At 40.1% G+C, this 14,327-nt stretch overlaps 1 protein-coding gene across 1 annotated transcript; it reads right to left on the reverse strand.

The window, feature by feature from the left end:
- Positions 1–7,374: 7,374 nt before the first annotated feature.
- desi1a (desumoylating isopeptidase 1a) lies at positions 7,375–13,972 on the reverse strand. Its single transcript, XM_006798017.3, has 6 exons — positions 13,783–13,972; positions 13,463–13,484; positions 12,930–12,999; positions 11,583–11,692; positions 11,337–11,459; positions 7,375–10,647 (listed from the first exon to the last, which is right to left on the reverse strand). The coding sequence occupies exons 1-6, from the start codon at positions 13,871–13,873 to the stop codon at positions 10,557–10,559; spliced, it is 507 nt and encodes a 168-aa protein (XP_006798080.1). The 5' UTR covers positions 13,874–13,972; the 3' UTR covers positions 7,375–10,556.
- Between the last annotated feature and the right edge of the window lie 355 nt (positions 13,973–14,327).

Raw genomic sequence — 14,327 nt, forward strand, 5'->3', positions numbered from 1 at the left:
CCAAAGTTTGTGGATTTTACTCTAAATGATAACTGAGGTTATAAATTAAGTGAGCAGTAGGGTCATTTAACTTCCATTCTTTTAGATGTTTCCAGCCTTTTGTAGCCAACAGTCACCTCTTGCTGGATGTGCAGAAGCATGCAGGTTTAAAGCAGTTTCACATCTTTGAAAGTATATCCATCTTTTATATGCAGTCGATGACTGACTGAGTGTTTATTCTGCCCTGGAGCATTTCCCCCTTGCTCTCTGTCTACTTTCCTACTATTCTGCCAAATAGAGGCAATGAATATGTTTGACATAGTGGGAAATTGGTGCAGAGCTACATGAGGACATGCTTGCCCATTTATTAGGAAGTCTGTTGGGGTAGCTTAGCATAAATAGTGGAAACAAATAGTGCTCAAATGTATCAAGCTTCACTAACCATCATATCCAATGCCTTGTTATTAACACATCTTTATCTGTAGAAGTACGGAGCAGCAGCTGACTGGCTCCTGGCTGAAGCACGTTATCAATGATTGCATCGGTGTTATTTCTTAAAGCAAGATTATGATGATCAAATTTCAAGAATGCAAAATAGGACACAAAGCACACAGAATGAATCTCTTGCACACACAGATGGGTATACAGGTAAAAACACCTGAGTTCATACCCATTTTCCACTTGGGACCAACCAAGGACGTTCAAGGAACCTGACTGATGCAGCAGAAGGCCTTGAGGACACTTCACGTGTCCACGCCTTTATGCATCTATGTATTTATGCGAGGACATGGCACTTATCCTGGCCTTGGTTTTACATAGACAAGGAGCACACAGATGCTGTTGACCCAAGTGATTTCAAATCCGTGACCTGGCCAGCTGGTGGGCCTCCCCCCTTTGGCTGCCCTCAGAGGGAGATGACAAGGTGGTTAAGGAAATAGAGAAGGTGGATAGAGGTGGATTCAAGAAAACCTAGAGACAAACAGCATCAGAGCATGATGGGTAAAAAGCAAAAAGGTCACACGTGTTATTTCCTGTGGAACACTGTGTCAAACTCTAGCAACATGCTTTCATTTCAGTGTTATTCTAACAGAGAAAATTAATGTCTTAGCGCGTTATGCAAACACATAAGACGCAATTTTGTGCAGGACTCAGAAATGAGCTAACTCTGCATTTGACCATGCGACAGCCATAAACCCAATGACATTCAGAAACTCTCGACCTTAAATGCTTGCACTTTGCATAACTGCATTTCTCAGAGTTTTCTTTTAAAAATGGTGTACTCGAGTACTTCATAATGGCTGAAAAGTCTTAGGCCGTTAGAGCTACAAACCAAAATGGATAATGGAAAATGATACAGGTTAAGGAACAAGGTCAAGGAATTTAGAGGAGGAGAAGGAGGCATGTAGAGAAATGAGAGGAGGCTCAGAAAGCGAAGGAGGTGCAGCGAGGCAGAAACTCACGGGTAATTAAGGATTTTGAGAAAAAGTCAACTAGGATGGAAAAAGAATGGAGTTGGGGAAACAAAGCAAAGGAAGGGAATGAAGGTCTGAAGAGAAACAGGCAAGAAATAAAGACTAAGAAGGTAAGTAATCCACTGTTTGGTAGGAGAGGTTATTAAAAAAAAGATGCCGGTAATAAATAGATGACTGATGAGATGCTGAAGAGCGAATTCAGAGGGAGACTGTTGTAAACACAGGGATGTATGGTAGAAAGAAAAGAATTGGAAAAGTGGAAAGAGGGATATCCAGTTTTTGTATATGCCAACAGGGGCTGCTGCGACAAACTGACAGTCATTTAAAGTGACACTTACAGCAAAGATGAAACCATGTCTGGTCAAGCATGGCCAGACAAGAATAATCATCGCACTTACTGATGTGGCTACAGCATTTAGCCTGATCCCTCTGAGAACAGGCTAATAAATGTGGAGAAAGCTGTTGTAACCACACAATAAAGTACCTACAAGCAATACACATTTTAATGAATAATTTCAACACCAGACACATTTATTCTACTGCCTCAGCTGTGTATAAGTAATTTGGTCCAGTAATGCAATATTTTGTTGTAGGTCTCCGGAAATAGTTCAGCCTGTCGCTGGAATGTGGTGAATCAGAGATTCAAAGCTGCGCTGTGCAGACGATTTTGCAACACGTTGTGTTTTTTAAGTGCTCCAGATAAGATTTGGATGGCCTTCTTGCAAAACACCACATTCAGTTACCCCCAAAACCAGGAACTTGGTATTCCGCTGCTATGTTCATTAATTATTTCTTGTAGGGTAACCTTCAAAAATGGTACATGAATCCCTTAATTATGCATACCAGTGCTAAATGAAACATTAGGCCATGGGGATCTCCCCTGCACAACCTTCAGGAGAGCTTTTACAAACTTGTTCCCTGTCTCTTACTTTTGCTCACACCCTGATGCAGACATCAGCTCTCGTGTATACTTGGTAGAGCAAATCAGGGCCCTGTACTACAGAGTGAGTTCACCATACCCAGTTATGGATAAGCAGTCACAACTCCCAACTTAGATTAGAGATCTGATCTAAATTGTCATATTAAAATTTTTATAGTTTTCTACAGTTTATTTTCTTCTATCTATTCACTGCAACTGAGAAGTAATACTTACCTCTTTAACATTCATGGAGCCTCACTTCTTCAAAGGGATAGAATAGATGATAGAGAGAAGTAAGACAAAAGGGACACGATAGGAGAGAGCAGAGAGGAGAGCCGGATCTGGCTTCCCACACCTCCCCCTGGATCGGGCTGTACGCCCTACCTCCCCACTGCCTCCCAGAAAAGGGAAGAAGAGCAGAGGGGAGAAGAGCGGAACATTTTTCTTTTCTTTTCTTTTCTTTCATTCCTCCTTTTAGTTTCACTACCATGAGGTTAACTGCACAGTCCCCAGGAGGCCCTGAGACATCTGTATCAGTCAACCAGCAAAACTTCTAATGTTATGTTTTACCCTTTCGACACCTCCTGTTGAGGCCGACCAGCCACGGGTTGATCAATCCTGGGCGTGTGTCTCGTGGTTAGCTGACTGCCTTAGCTGCCCAAGTGATGTCAGCCCTTTTTAGCCATAGCCAGTGACTGGTCCTCTCAGCAGTGTTAGCTAATTCTCTTATAGCCTGCCGTTGCGCCTATCCTCTGATCCCAATCTCTCTAAGCTTAAACATCACAGATCTGTAATGATCGGTGATGTTTAAGTCTATGCAAAATCAGTTCGTGTAGTTTTACATCTTACATGTTTCATTTGCACTTTACACCTCAAACTGTCAAAAAAGCAATTGAGAAAATAGCGTCATTATATCTAAATGACTTTATTTTTGCACTGTTTGATCAGCGAGATTAAACACTGTCCTCCTCTCATTGTCATGCAGAAAAAGAAAGCAATTTCAAATCTAATGGAACTACAATTTAAAATCAGTCTTCTGCTAAGTTTTCTGTTATATGACATGGTTCATCCCTTGAGTTAGGTGCCTTTTTTTAATGCATGAATCATTCATAGATTGCTGTTAAGCGGCAACCAGAAAATGATCAGGTACAAAGATTGGACTGAAAATGAGTGAAAAGGAAAATCAACCGATGTTCAAAGGAAAACTTTGAAAGAGCTTCAGAAAGCCTGGAGAACTATTGCTGAAGACGACTTTAAAAAGTGACAAAGTTTTGATCCTTGGATGCATATTCTGACAAAAGGAGGGGTGGCTCAGGTCTTTTGTGCAGTACTATATAATGTGTTACTTTATTACTTTATTATAAGTCATATTTTCTTTCTTTCTTTAAATTTTATCAGCCACATTAAACATTTTAGCTTGTTTGGCTTAAAATCTTCAGCCTTATCATTTCATATTTTAATGCTAATGGTAAAATGAACAACTCACAGTTAGAAGAGACCCTAAAGAAAGAAAAGCTAAGTCACCCCTGCATGCCATGGAAGGATGTGTCACCACAGCAGGAGGTTTGGTGTGACTCACCAGCTTTTATCACACAGGTGCCATGCTAACAACTTTGGCCCGGCCTGAGAGTATCCTTGAAGTAAAAGAGAAGGTTAACGTTTGTCAAATGTCACACGCTCTCTTATAATTGTGTCACTAACTCAACTGATTCAGCTACTCAGCCGCAGGGAGCAAGGACGGGCTAGGTCTGCATGCATTTATTTTCCTCTCACTTAGGAGGGATGCTGGTCGAAAGGCCATAGAGAAAGTCTGCTGCACATCTGTTTGCACAACAGTTTCGCTCCACAGCGAGAAGTCGGCCATCTGGAAAAGTGATATCTTTTTTTGCGATCGTAACACGCAGCACAGGGGTTAGCTGACAAACTGACAGCACAGTACAGAGGTCTTGTATATTTTTGTGCTGATGGTTAAATTGCTGAAGAATGATGAACTTTAATTGTTGCATATGAGTTTTGTTTAAAAGTTAAAAGTAAATTACCGTAGCGCTTTAGGTGTATAAAGCTCACACATTACACTTGAATTTAGAGAGAAAAGCATGTTCTGTGCATTTTCCCGTTTTCCAAGAAATGACCCACAATTGCTGAGGATTCACTGACCTTCAAAGCTCACACTTATGATGGAGAGCTTGCTCAGTAGGACATCAGTCATTTGTTAGTGGTTGAGGGCCTTTTACGACAATTAGCAGTTTAATTGCCATGCTCACCCCAACGCTAATTCACTTGGCAGATGCTTGCATAACTGCAATGAATTGCAAGAAAGCAATTTACTTTAAAAGTCAGTTCATATAATATGTCCAAAAATCATTAGCATCACACCTGGGAGTTTTAGGAAATAAGTGTATAGCGATATCTCGCAGTACTGTTAGCTCAGTGGGGGTCCAGTAACTGCTGGGGGTCTCCATGGAAGTTGATCCCGCCATGATGATGATTGTGGGTGAAGAGAAATGGACAGGAATCCAATGAAATATTTAGATGAACTCAAACATTTTAATAATAATAATAATGGATTGCATTTATATAGCGCTTTTCTAAGCACCCAAAGCGCTTTACAATTCCACTCTCACGTTCACACACTGGTGCAGGCAAACCACAGCCACACCAGTAGGCAGTAGGGTAAAGTGTCTTGCCCAAGGACACAACAACCAAGACAGAGAGAGCTGGGGGATCGGACCGACAACCTTCCGGTTACAGATGAGCTTCCCAACCATCACAAAAATATTTCCTCTAAATCTTGTGGGTGGCTGTCCGAGTGCAGCTACACCTGCTTGGGATCAGCTCCTCCTCTGTCTCAACAGCAAGTTCCACTCATGGTTGCTCCCATCACTATGCTGCCATCTCACATGTACAGTCAGGCAGGTACAGATAGCCAGGGACAGGTGAGACACTTGGAGGTAGTGACCGGTGTAATTAGACTTTTATTGATAAAAGTGCTTGAAACTGTTGGATGCTTCAGGCCAAATGAAAGAAAAACTTCTTTTTGAGTCTAAAAATCAATCTGCTGTTACCTTCTTTGTAGTTTACCTTTGTGTAACTGTGCTGTGAAGCTTTGCTGATCAGTGAACTTAATCACTTCCAGTGAATCGTAATTCCAAAGACTCAGGCGAGCAAAGTCCAAGTAAAGACCAAATGCTTCATAGGGAAATTATCTCCAGAGGAACTGTTAGTGTTTGTTCATGCCATTATACACTATATTAGTATTTGCTCCTGTACCGTCACACGTATATGAACTTGAGTCACATCCCATTCTTATTCCCTAGGGTTTAATATGCCAGCTCAGCTCTTCTGGGAAGGCTTTCCACAAGGTTTAGGAATTTCTTACAGAAGCACATTTTGATGTTAGACAATGACGTTGGACTAGAAGCCTGGCTCGCATGTACAGTCAGGTTCCCAAACTGTTCCCACAAAGTTGGGAGCATGAAATTGTCTAAAATGGTATGCTGAAGCATTAAGAGTTCATTTCACTGGAACTAAGGGCCTGAACCCAACTCTTGAAAAACAAACCGACACCACAATCCTCCCTCCACCAAACTTTACACTTGGTACGATGCAGTCAGACAAGTACTGTTCTCCTGGCAACCACCAGAGCTTCGTCCCTCCAGTGAACGCATGTCCCCTGCTCTACTGTCCAGTGGTAGCGTGCTTTGCAAACAATGATAGGTAGTGAGGAAATTTCCCGACTGGACTTGTTGCACAGGTGGTCCTATCCTGGTATCATCCTGGATTTCAATGATCTCCTGAAAGCGACCCATTCTTTCACAAAATGTTTGTAGAAGCAGTCTGCATGCCTGATTTTATACACCTGTGGCCATTAAAGTAATTGGAACACCTGAATTTAATGATTTGGATGGGTGAATGAATACTTTAGGCAATATAGTACATCTTTGCTGTGAAGCCTCCAAAGTACATGAAAGCAAACTGAACAGTCGGTGTAGCACGTCTTACTAGAAACTTAAATGAATGTAGTTTCTGCACATGTTCTCCTCCCACTGATCACTCTACTTTGCGTAGTTCATGCAAAGACATTACAGAAGGTTTAATCGCTCCACACTTTCATGTTTGTGCTGTTTATCATTATTAGTCTTTGAAATGCTGACCTAAGTGTCAGTATTACGGATTTAAGCACAGCTGCAACAACAGCAACTGTTCTTTCTGCTACTCCTTCAAACCCAGTAAGCTCCTGTTCTCACACTGTAGTCTCCCAGCATCCACGTGAATGTATATTATTGCTACACACATTCAATTTTTATATGTAAAAGAGGGTAAATTCTACCACCTAGTGAATAGATGATAGCATTGCAGCTTGTCTGATAGCCATCATCATTTCAAGCGTAATGTGCTGAAGATTGCTGACGACATGGTCCAGTACCTGCATCCTGTTTACTGTACGTAAAACACAAACACACGAGCAAACACAGCTGCTGAACATCTGTATATTCATAAACTCTTCTCCCATCTGTGTCTCTGCATGTGTATAGTCAGAGTCTGATGCTGTCTGATTTTGCCACTCTGGCTCCTCCACCCAACAGTTTGCTCTGCTGCTTCTTCTCACTAATCTGCAGGTATCTGTCATTCATCTGCAGATGTGTGTGTGAATTATTATAATCAGCCTCCTTTAATGGTGCCTCCTTACATTCAGTTTTACAGCGTTAATCATGTTTTTTAAAGCACTTTCCTCACAGATGTACACAGTGGTACCATGTGCTCTCACTCTGGATTTTATTCCTGTTGAAACAAAGCATCAAACTGAATAGGGTAAAGACCAGGCTTACATTAAGAAGCCCCCAGAGGCCAAAGGTCAAAGCTGAAATGAACATCAGCAGCAGTGCAGGTGTGGGAGAGAAAGGTCCTATGAATCTATGTATGCCTATGAAAAAGTATTAAAAAAAAAAGGCAAAATGATACATTTATGGGGTAAAATAAAATAAAATAAAAATACAACTAGTATTTTCAGTCAATGGCTTTATGTATAGGTAGAATTACAAAAAACAATCACACAAACAATACAAACAATATGCATAAATATATCTATCATAGTTATTAGTTAAATCAGGAAATAATATCCATAAACATCTGTTGCAAGTTCACATTACAGGTAGCAGCCAGCAACAACAAAAATCAGAGCAACGAAGGGTGACTTTTAAAAACATTTCAGCGGTCGGGTTATTATATGAGTTAGTTGGTTAGCAGAAGGCAGATTTACAGAACCCAGAATCACCTGAGTTTTCAAAAGTTCGCTGAAGAGAAATATTCCAAACGTGTATGGTTAAAGCTTTGCAAAGGTCAGCTTAAACTTTAAAAGAAAGTTTTAAAAAGCTTGCAGGTCCGGTTAGCTTGTGCGCGTGCAACAAAGAAAGAGTCGAGCCACAGGTGCCGTGCCAAAGTGATGGAGATAGTGTGTGCAGGGTTTGTTTATCACAGGAACACGTGAGCAGAGTTAATGCTGGTTTAATCACTCGGTGAGAATTTCTTGTTTTTTCTGTGCTTGTTTCACCCGTCACTCTGTTTAAGCAGAGAAAAGTTAGTAAGTTCAAATGTGGGTTACGTGTTTAACATCGGCTTAACAGATTGACACCTACTAAATGCATTATATTGAAGTTAGCTGTGTGTGCACTTACTGATATTAAATCTGAATATTTCTGATAGTTTACGGTAAATGTTCTAATGAGTGTTGCTTCTTACTACTTTTAGTTCCTTTCTCTTCACGTAGGATCAGATGCTTATAACGCAGCCTGCACGGGGCATTACCTTGCGTGCTATATGGAAACCACGCCAACTGCCAACAGTGTAACTACAGCCAAGCAGAGGGGAATGAAGGCACAGAGGTGTATTGTATTTTTAAACACACTCTGGTGGTTGTTAAAGGACTCGAGCGGGAAGTTATTAAGAGTACAGGTCAACTTTGCCTGCAAATGTGGATGTGCTATTGTTTGGAATTACTGTCATGGCATCTGGATCACAGGCAGTTGTAAAAATATATCTATATAAGAAAATGTATCTATGATCAGCATCTATTTCTAGAGTTAATTCAGACCACGAAGCACCTATGACAACTTTCTGTCAAAGCGGGACTGAGACGCGCATCGCTTTCAGTAGACTCGACACCAAAACAAGGTTGTTTCTCAAAATGTTTCGGCCTAATCGGAAACAGCCAAACGCACTGCTTTGTTCTTTGTTTTTAAGAAAACAGAGAGAGACTGTGTGGAAAGTTAGTTTACAGCACTGTGGAACTCTGCGGCCTGTAATCATCTCTGCAATTAACTATTGAAAGCCAGGGATTACTTGCATATACAGAGAATTTACAGTCCTGCTGTAGATAACATAAGAACAAGTTTAAGCAGTAGTCAACTCCATAGACTGTATATAAAAACAGAGATGTAGCCTCCAGATCTGACGAGTGAAGCAGACCTGCATTTCTTTTCTAATTGCCAGCAGGAGGCGACTCATAGGCTACGTTCACACTGCAGGTGAAAACGCATCAAATCCGATTTTTTTGACCCTATGCGACCCATATCCGATCATGGTATGACAGCGTGAACGGCACAAATCCGATATTTTCAAATCCAATCTGGGTCACTTTCGTATGTGGTGCTGAATCCGATACATATCCGATGTTTTAGAAAGCGACTGCTGTTTAAACGGTCAAGTCGCATTAAATCCATCTTTTACGTCACTGACACAAGACAGACGCTAATTATCAGCGCCGGAGAAGACATCGTGAACGCTTCCTGGCCATCCAGTGTAGATGTCAGTGAAACTGTTGGGAAGACAACGTGAACATTTTATTTGTACTGTATAATCTGCAGATTCTGACAGAAATCTGCAACTATCCTTTGAAACACCGCTCCTCTAAAACAGCAATAAGGATAATTATTAGATTATTTACATTATTATGTAAATAACAAAATAACTTAAAGCAAAAATTGGGAAACGTAAAGTCCAAAGTCTTTATATTAAGGGCCATCAGTCAAACAATACTGTTTGCTCTGGGTCTAAACAGAGCGCGTTGTGTGCGATGTCTTCTTTTGCGCATGCGGGCCGCATTTTATTTGTAGTGTGAACAAGCAGACAAAAAAAATTGGATTTGATCAAAAAATTGGAATTGAGCATTAAGACCTGCAGTGTGAACGTAGCCATAGTCAGGTAAAAGAAGCCTGACTGTGTAGAATTATAGTACTGATCACATCATCCATTATCACAGTAAACACTGTCTGAGGAGTTTATAGTCTCATTTACGGTCTTTTTAAAAAACACCAGGAATTTAACTGTTAACAAGTCTGGGTACAAAAAGGGGCGTGGCCAAAATGCTCAATTGGAGGCTTCTACTGGTGACCTCAAGCCAATCCACCACCATGGCTACATTCACATTTTATATACAGTCTATACACTCTAGTCTTACAACCTTGGTGTGGTATAGACAATCAATCACCTGCTGTATGTTACATCGCACTCTGTGACAAATGGAGCGATCATGTAAGTAGGCATCCACATTAGTTGACCTAAATACAAACAAAGACAAAGATTACAGGTACAAAAGAACAGAAGATGGAAAATTAACAACATAAAAGTGCAAAATCAAAACATGATTGACCAAAATGAAAAAAAAAAAAAAAACCCTCTCCATTAATCAGCCATTGTGTTCATGTCAGTCTTTATCCACTGGAAATTGATATGCTGAGATTTAAATCCACTGTAGTCAGCAGCAGAAGATCCTCAGAGGTGAGTGTTATTAAAAATATTAGTGTGGCAAACGGAGCGAGAAAATTGTGATCAAACAAATTTACGCTTTAAGATAAAAGAGCATTTTGTACCTCAGTACAAAACTTAGTTATGTCGTAGGTGGATTAGTTACAGCTACCACATGAGCTGTTCTTAATACTACAAAGTCTTCTTCAAGTCAAAACAATGTTTCAGTGCTTCAAACCTCTTCTGTACAAAACATGACTCAACATACTCGACGGCTTTTCACTCCTGAAAAGCTAAAGTGTCAAATAATACCCCCCCAATCCCAAGTCATTCATTATATTATATATTAGTGATGCATATGAAGAAAGAAAAAAAGAACGATTGAGACTTCACACTGACTGACTACACTGGAATACCTCGAGATTACTCTGCACTCTCTCAGGTTACATGTTTCGTCCCCCGTTGATGACGTTTCCTCCCGGAGGGGCGATGTGAATAGAGTCCAGGATGGGCCGCAGTATTTGGCCAAATGGTCTAAAGATGGAGAGATTTCATTTAACATTTTAAAAACACATATGCACAATGACTGCCCCATTTTTAACCCAATAACTCCCTCCAACATATTTACTTTTATGCCTCAGCAGATGTGAAGCAAATCTCTGCAGGGATGTTTAAAGTATAGGAGCAATAGCAACAGCATAAGGTAGTGCTGCCTGTTCCCTTTTCATGCAGTCACACTTAATTTGTGGTAAAAGCTTGTGCCTCTGCTATGACTGCCCTTGTTGTTGGCTAAAAAAGGCTCAAACTGAGCTTTCATAACAGTTAAATACCACAAAAAGTTCAACCAGGGCAAAGTACAAACAACTCCACTGCAGGCTGCACTATATTAACATTTAGTGGCCAAATTTAAAATTTCTTCCTCTTCATCCAAGACTGTATGGCAACATATCAAAGCTACACTGTAGTTTATAATTAATGATTAATAATAAACACAACATTTCATAATTTAGCTGCGATCATGACTAATAGTACAAAACTTCACTGCAATTGGAAGTCTAGATGACTAATGTGGCGTTCAAAGACTTGCCGCTGAACCGGAGCCTTGTTCAGATTTCAATGGGACACATTCACAGTCATGGGGTGAGCAGTGGTGAGCAGGGACATTATTAATACCACAGACTCAAATGAAGCGAATGTAAGCTGACAGCCCGAGTTTCACTCACGTAGAGAGGACTTCAGATGGAAGGTCGGTGATGTAGGACGGGATAGACCTGCCAGTCAGGAACTGAGCCACCTCGTTGGTGAAAGTGTTGCAGTTGTGCTCAAACAGACGATACCTGTCACCTCTGAACAACAACAAAAAGACTCAGTAACATGCAAAGTTCAAATAATAAACCTGACCATCTCCTGATTATACATTACTTATGTAAGGAGCTTGGAGGTTTTCTGTATGCGGGAAAGAAACTGACCTGTATGTGCTTTCTCCCAGGGAAGAGAGGTAATCCATGAAGATCTCCTCAGAGACTTCAGTCTCACCGAGCTCCACCACTGTGTCAGGAGGCCCCAGCATAGTCCCACCCTGCCAAAAACCAAGAAAATGTGTCATAAAACAGAAACATTATTAAAGAGTAAATCAGTGATGGTCTGAGGAACTGCTGCACTATTAGCTTCTATTGTTTTAATTTTATTATGCATGTCTGAAACAAGTCTCGCTAATAAGTGAGACATTGAGCATAAAATGGGATTACCTGCATAAAGAAATGTTAGATAAATAATAAATAAAGAGGTCTTCTTGAGTCAGTTTTCTGTATTTGTGATACACGCTTAAGTTAGTTAGCATTGGCTCTGTGGCTTGCTAACTTGGCCAACTTTACTAGCTACCTTACCGTGTTACCTTACTTCCAAGGTGGGAAAAAATGCTCAGCTAATAAGCTAATTGTTATGACTGAGGGTTTTTTTTATTTTTCTTTTTGGAAAAAGAAATCAGGAAAAGATGATTGAATTCACATCATTTATTTGGTCTTGGAAAAAAGTAAAATACTTCAACTTACAGGTAAGAATATGCAACCAGCTAAAACATTAAAACAACCCATTTATATTATTTTTAACTAATTTATTATTATTTTTAATAGGTGGACTTTTGTCATGATAATAAAGCTGTGGTAGCAGACCATAGATGTATGAAATGTATATGATACGATATACTATGATCTAAATTATTAGGCAAATTTGAACATTTCTTTACTGATAGTAGTATATATAATGGTATGTACTACTTTCATGTGTATGAGTAGTACATATAGATATAGTTAAATTCTATGTAGGTATGAAGCGTCTCTCTGTGTTAGCATTGTGCAGGCTGGTGACCTGCTTCTCACCCAACAGCAGCTGGTATAGGTTCCTCAACCCATCACCCCACTTTTGTAGAATATCACCTACCCAATTGTACTTTCTCTTTCTTGATAAGTGTCACACTGGTCTCAGGTGTTATGATTTGCCTTCTTTGCACAGCTTTTGTTTGTTTGTTTGTTTCCCCCCGCTCACTATCATGACATCACAAACATCTGGCCGATTCATTTGTGGCCCCAAGGGACAAACATACAAATGTTTGTTTCGGGACAAGAACCATTTCAAAACTCAGGGTATACTTTGTAAGTCCTGCAAAAATGAAAGGTACTGCAGAAATGAGAGGCAGCCGACACACGTCTAAAACACCTTCAAAACTTATTTTCCACATGTGTGCAGCAGTCTGGGAGAAGGCTGAGGTGTTTGGTGATATAAGTGAAATGGGCGTTACATCCTTGTTACATCCTTACCGGAGAACAGCTGGAGATCCCTTCTCCTCCAAAGAAGAACTCATCACCATATGCCACTATAGCTGTGTGCCTGCAAAATTATTACATTGGTAAATCCAGGTCAGAGCATCTCAGTGGCATAACAGCATATTTAAAATTACATTAGCACCATTCATGACGCTTAATCCACTTTGGCACACCAAATAACACAACTAATACAGTCACGGTGCATTTTACAATCTACCGAATTCAACAATTATAAGGACTAAAAATCCATCCATAGACAGATGAGTGAGCAACTAGCTGTTTATTTAGTGTTAAAACATCATATGTATCTGACAAATCTTTTTAATTATAGCTCACTTGGTCAGTTCACATACATCCCCAGACGCCTTCATCAATAAATACAAACAGGCAGACCACCAGGAGGTGTTTTGACAATTTTTAATGCCACTGCTGTCTTCCCTGGGACCAGAATTAGGTCAGTGGCCTACACCACACCTGATGTATCTACAGTAAAAGCTGTGTTTTCGTGATAAGGAGGTTACACTTACCAAATACCATCCAGCTGCTTTCCTGCAATAGAAAAGGAGGGGAATTAATGCATGCAAGGCAGGAGATGGTCGCTAATGCAAGAAGCCGGTAAAACAAGAGATGAGCCATTTCTAATGATGTACGGGTGCAAGTCGGTTAAGTTCGCCATTTATTTTAAACCAAACAATATTTATAAAAGTCCCTTGACCTTAATATTTTAACCAGAGAACAGCAACATCTGCTTTAGACGACCGTCAAAGAAGGCTTCTCCAGCCGGTTATCATCACTTATTTGTCCCCCAAGGCCAGACTGCATCAGTATTTGTCTGCAGGCTACTTACCCAACATTATAGGACTAAGGCTCCGAGCCATTCCTCTGGATAAATCATAAATATACAGTTGTACATTGTATCGCGTAGGATTCTTGTCCATAACTCAAACTCAGAAATTTTATTTTTCTATTTTTTCGTTAGCTAGCTAAGCCACAGAGCTTTCTCAATATACGCTCCTGCGAGGTTCTAAACGAAAGGAATGATGTCAGGCCTTTAAATAGCCCAAGCACTTCCGCCTTCACTGCTTTCAAAATAAGAACGGCTGGCGAGAATCTTTAAATAAAGGTTGACTGTTTTCTTGTGAGATTGCTTTATTTTGAAGGATCTCTGTGGCTCTTCCGATTTTAGTTCGCTGTCTGTGAATGACTTGACAGAATTTTAATTTGATAACACAAAGCTTGTGTTTTTATTTCGAATAGAAAATAATTACAAGGCTTATCAAGATGAAATAAACGCTTCGGTAGCCTGATAGCTGACACTAATATCACCCAGAAAAGGGAGCCATTTTTAAAAGGATATTTTTTTTCCAATTTGTTTATTTATTTAAACAAAAA

The sequence above is a fragment of the Neolamprologus brichardi genome, chromosome 4 (assembly GCF_056152115.1).
Source record: "Neolamprologus brichardi isolate AB-2024 chromosome 4, ASM5615211v1, whole genome shotgun sequence".
NCBI classification, from domain to species: domain Eukaryota; kingdom Metazoa; phylum Chordata; class Actinopteri; order Cichliformes; family Cichlidae; genus Neolamprologus; species Neolamprologus brichardi.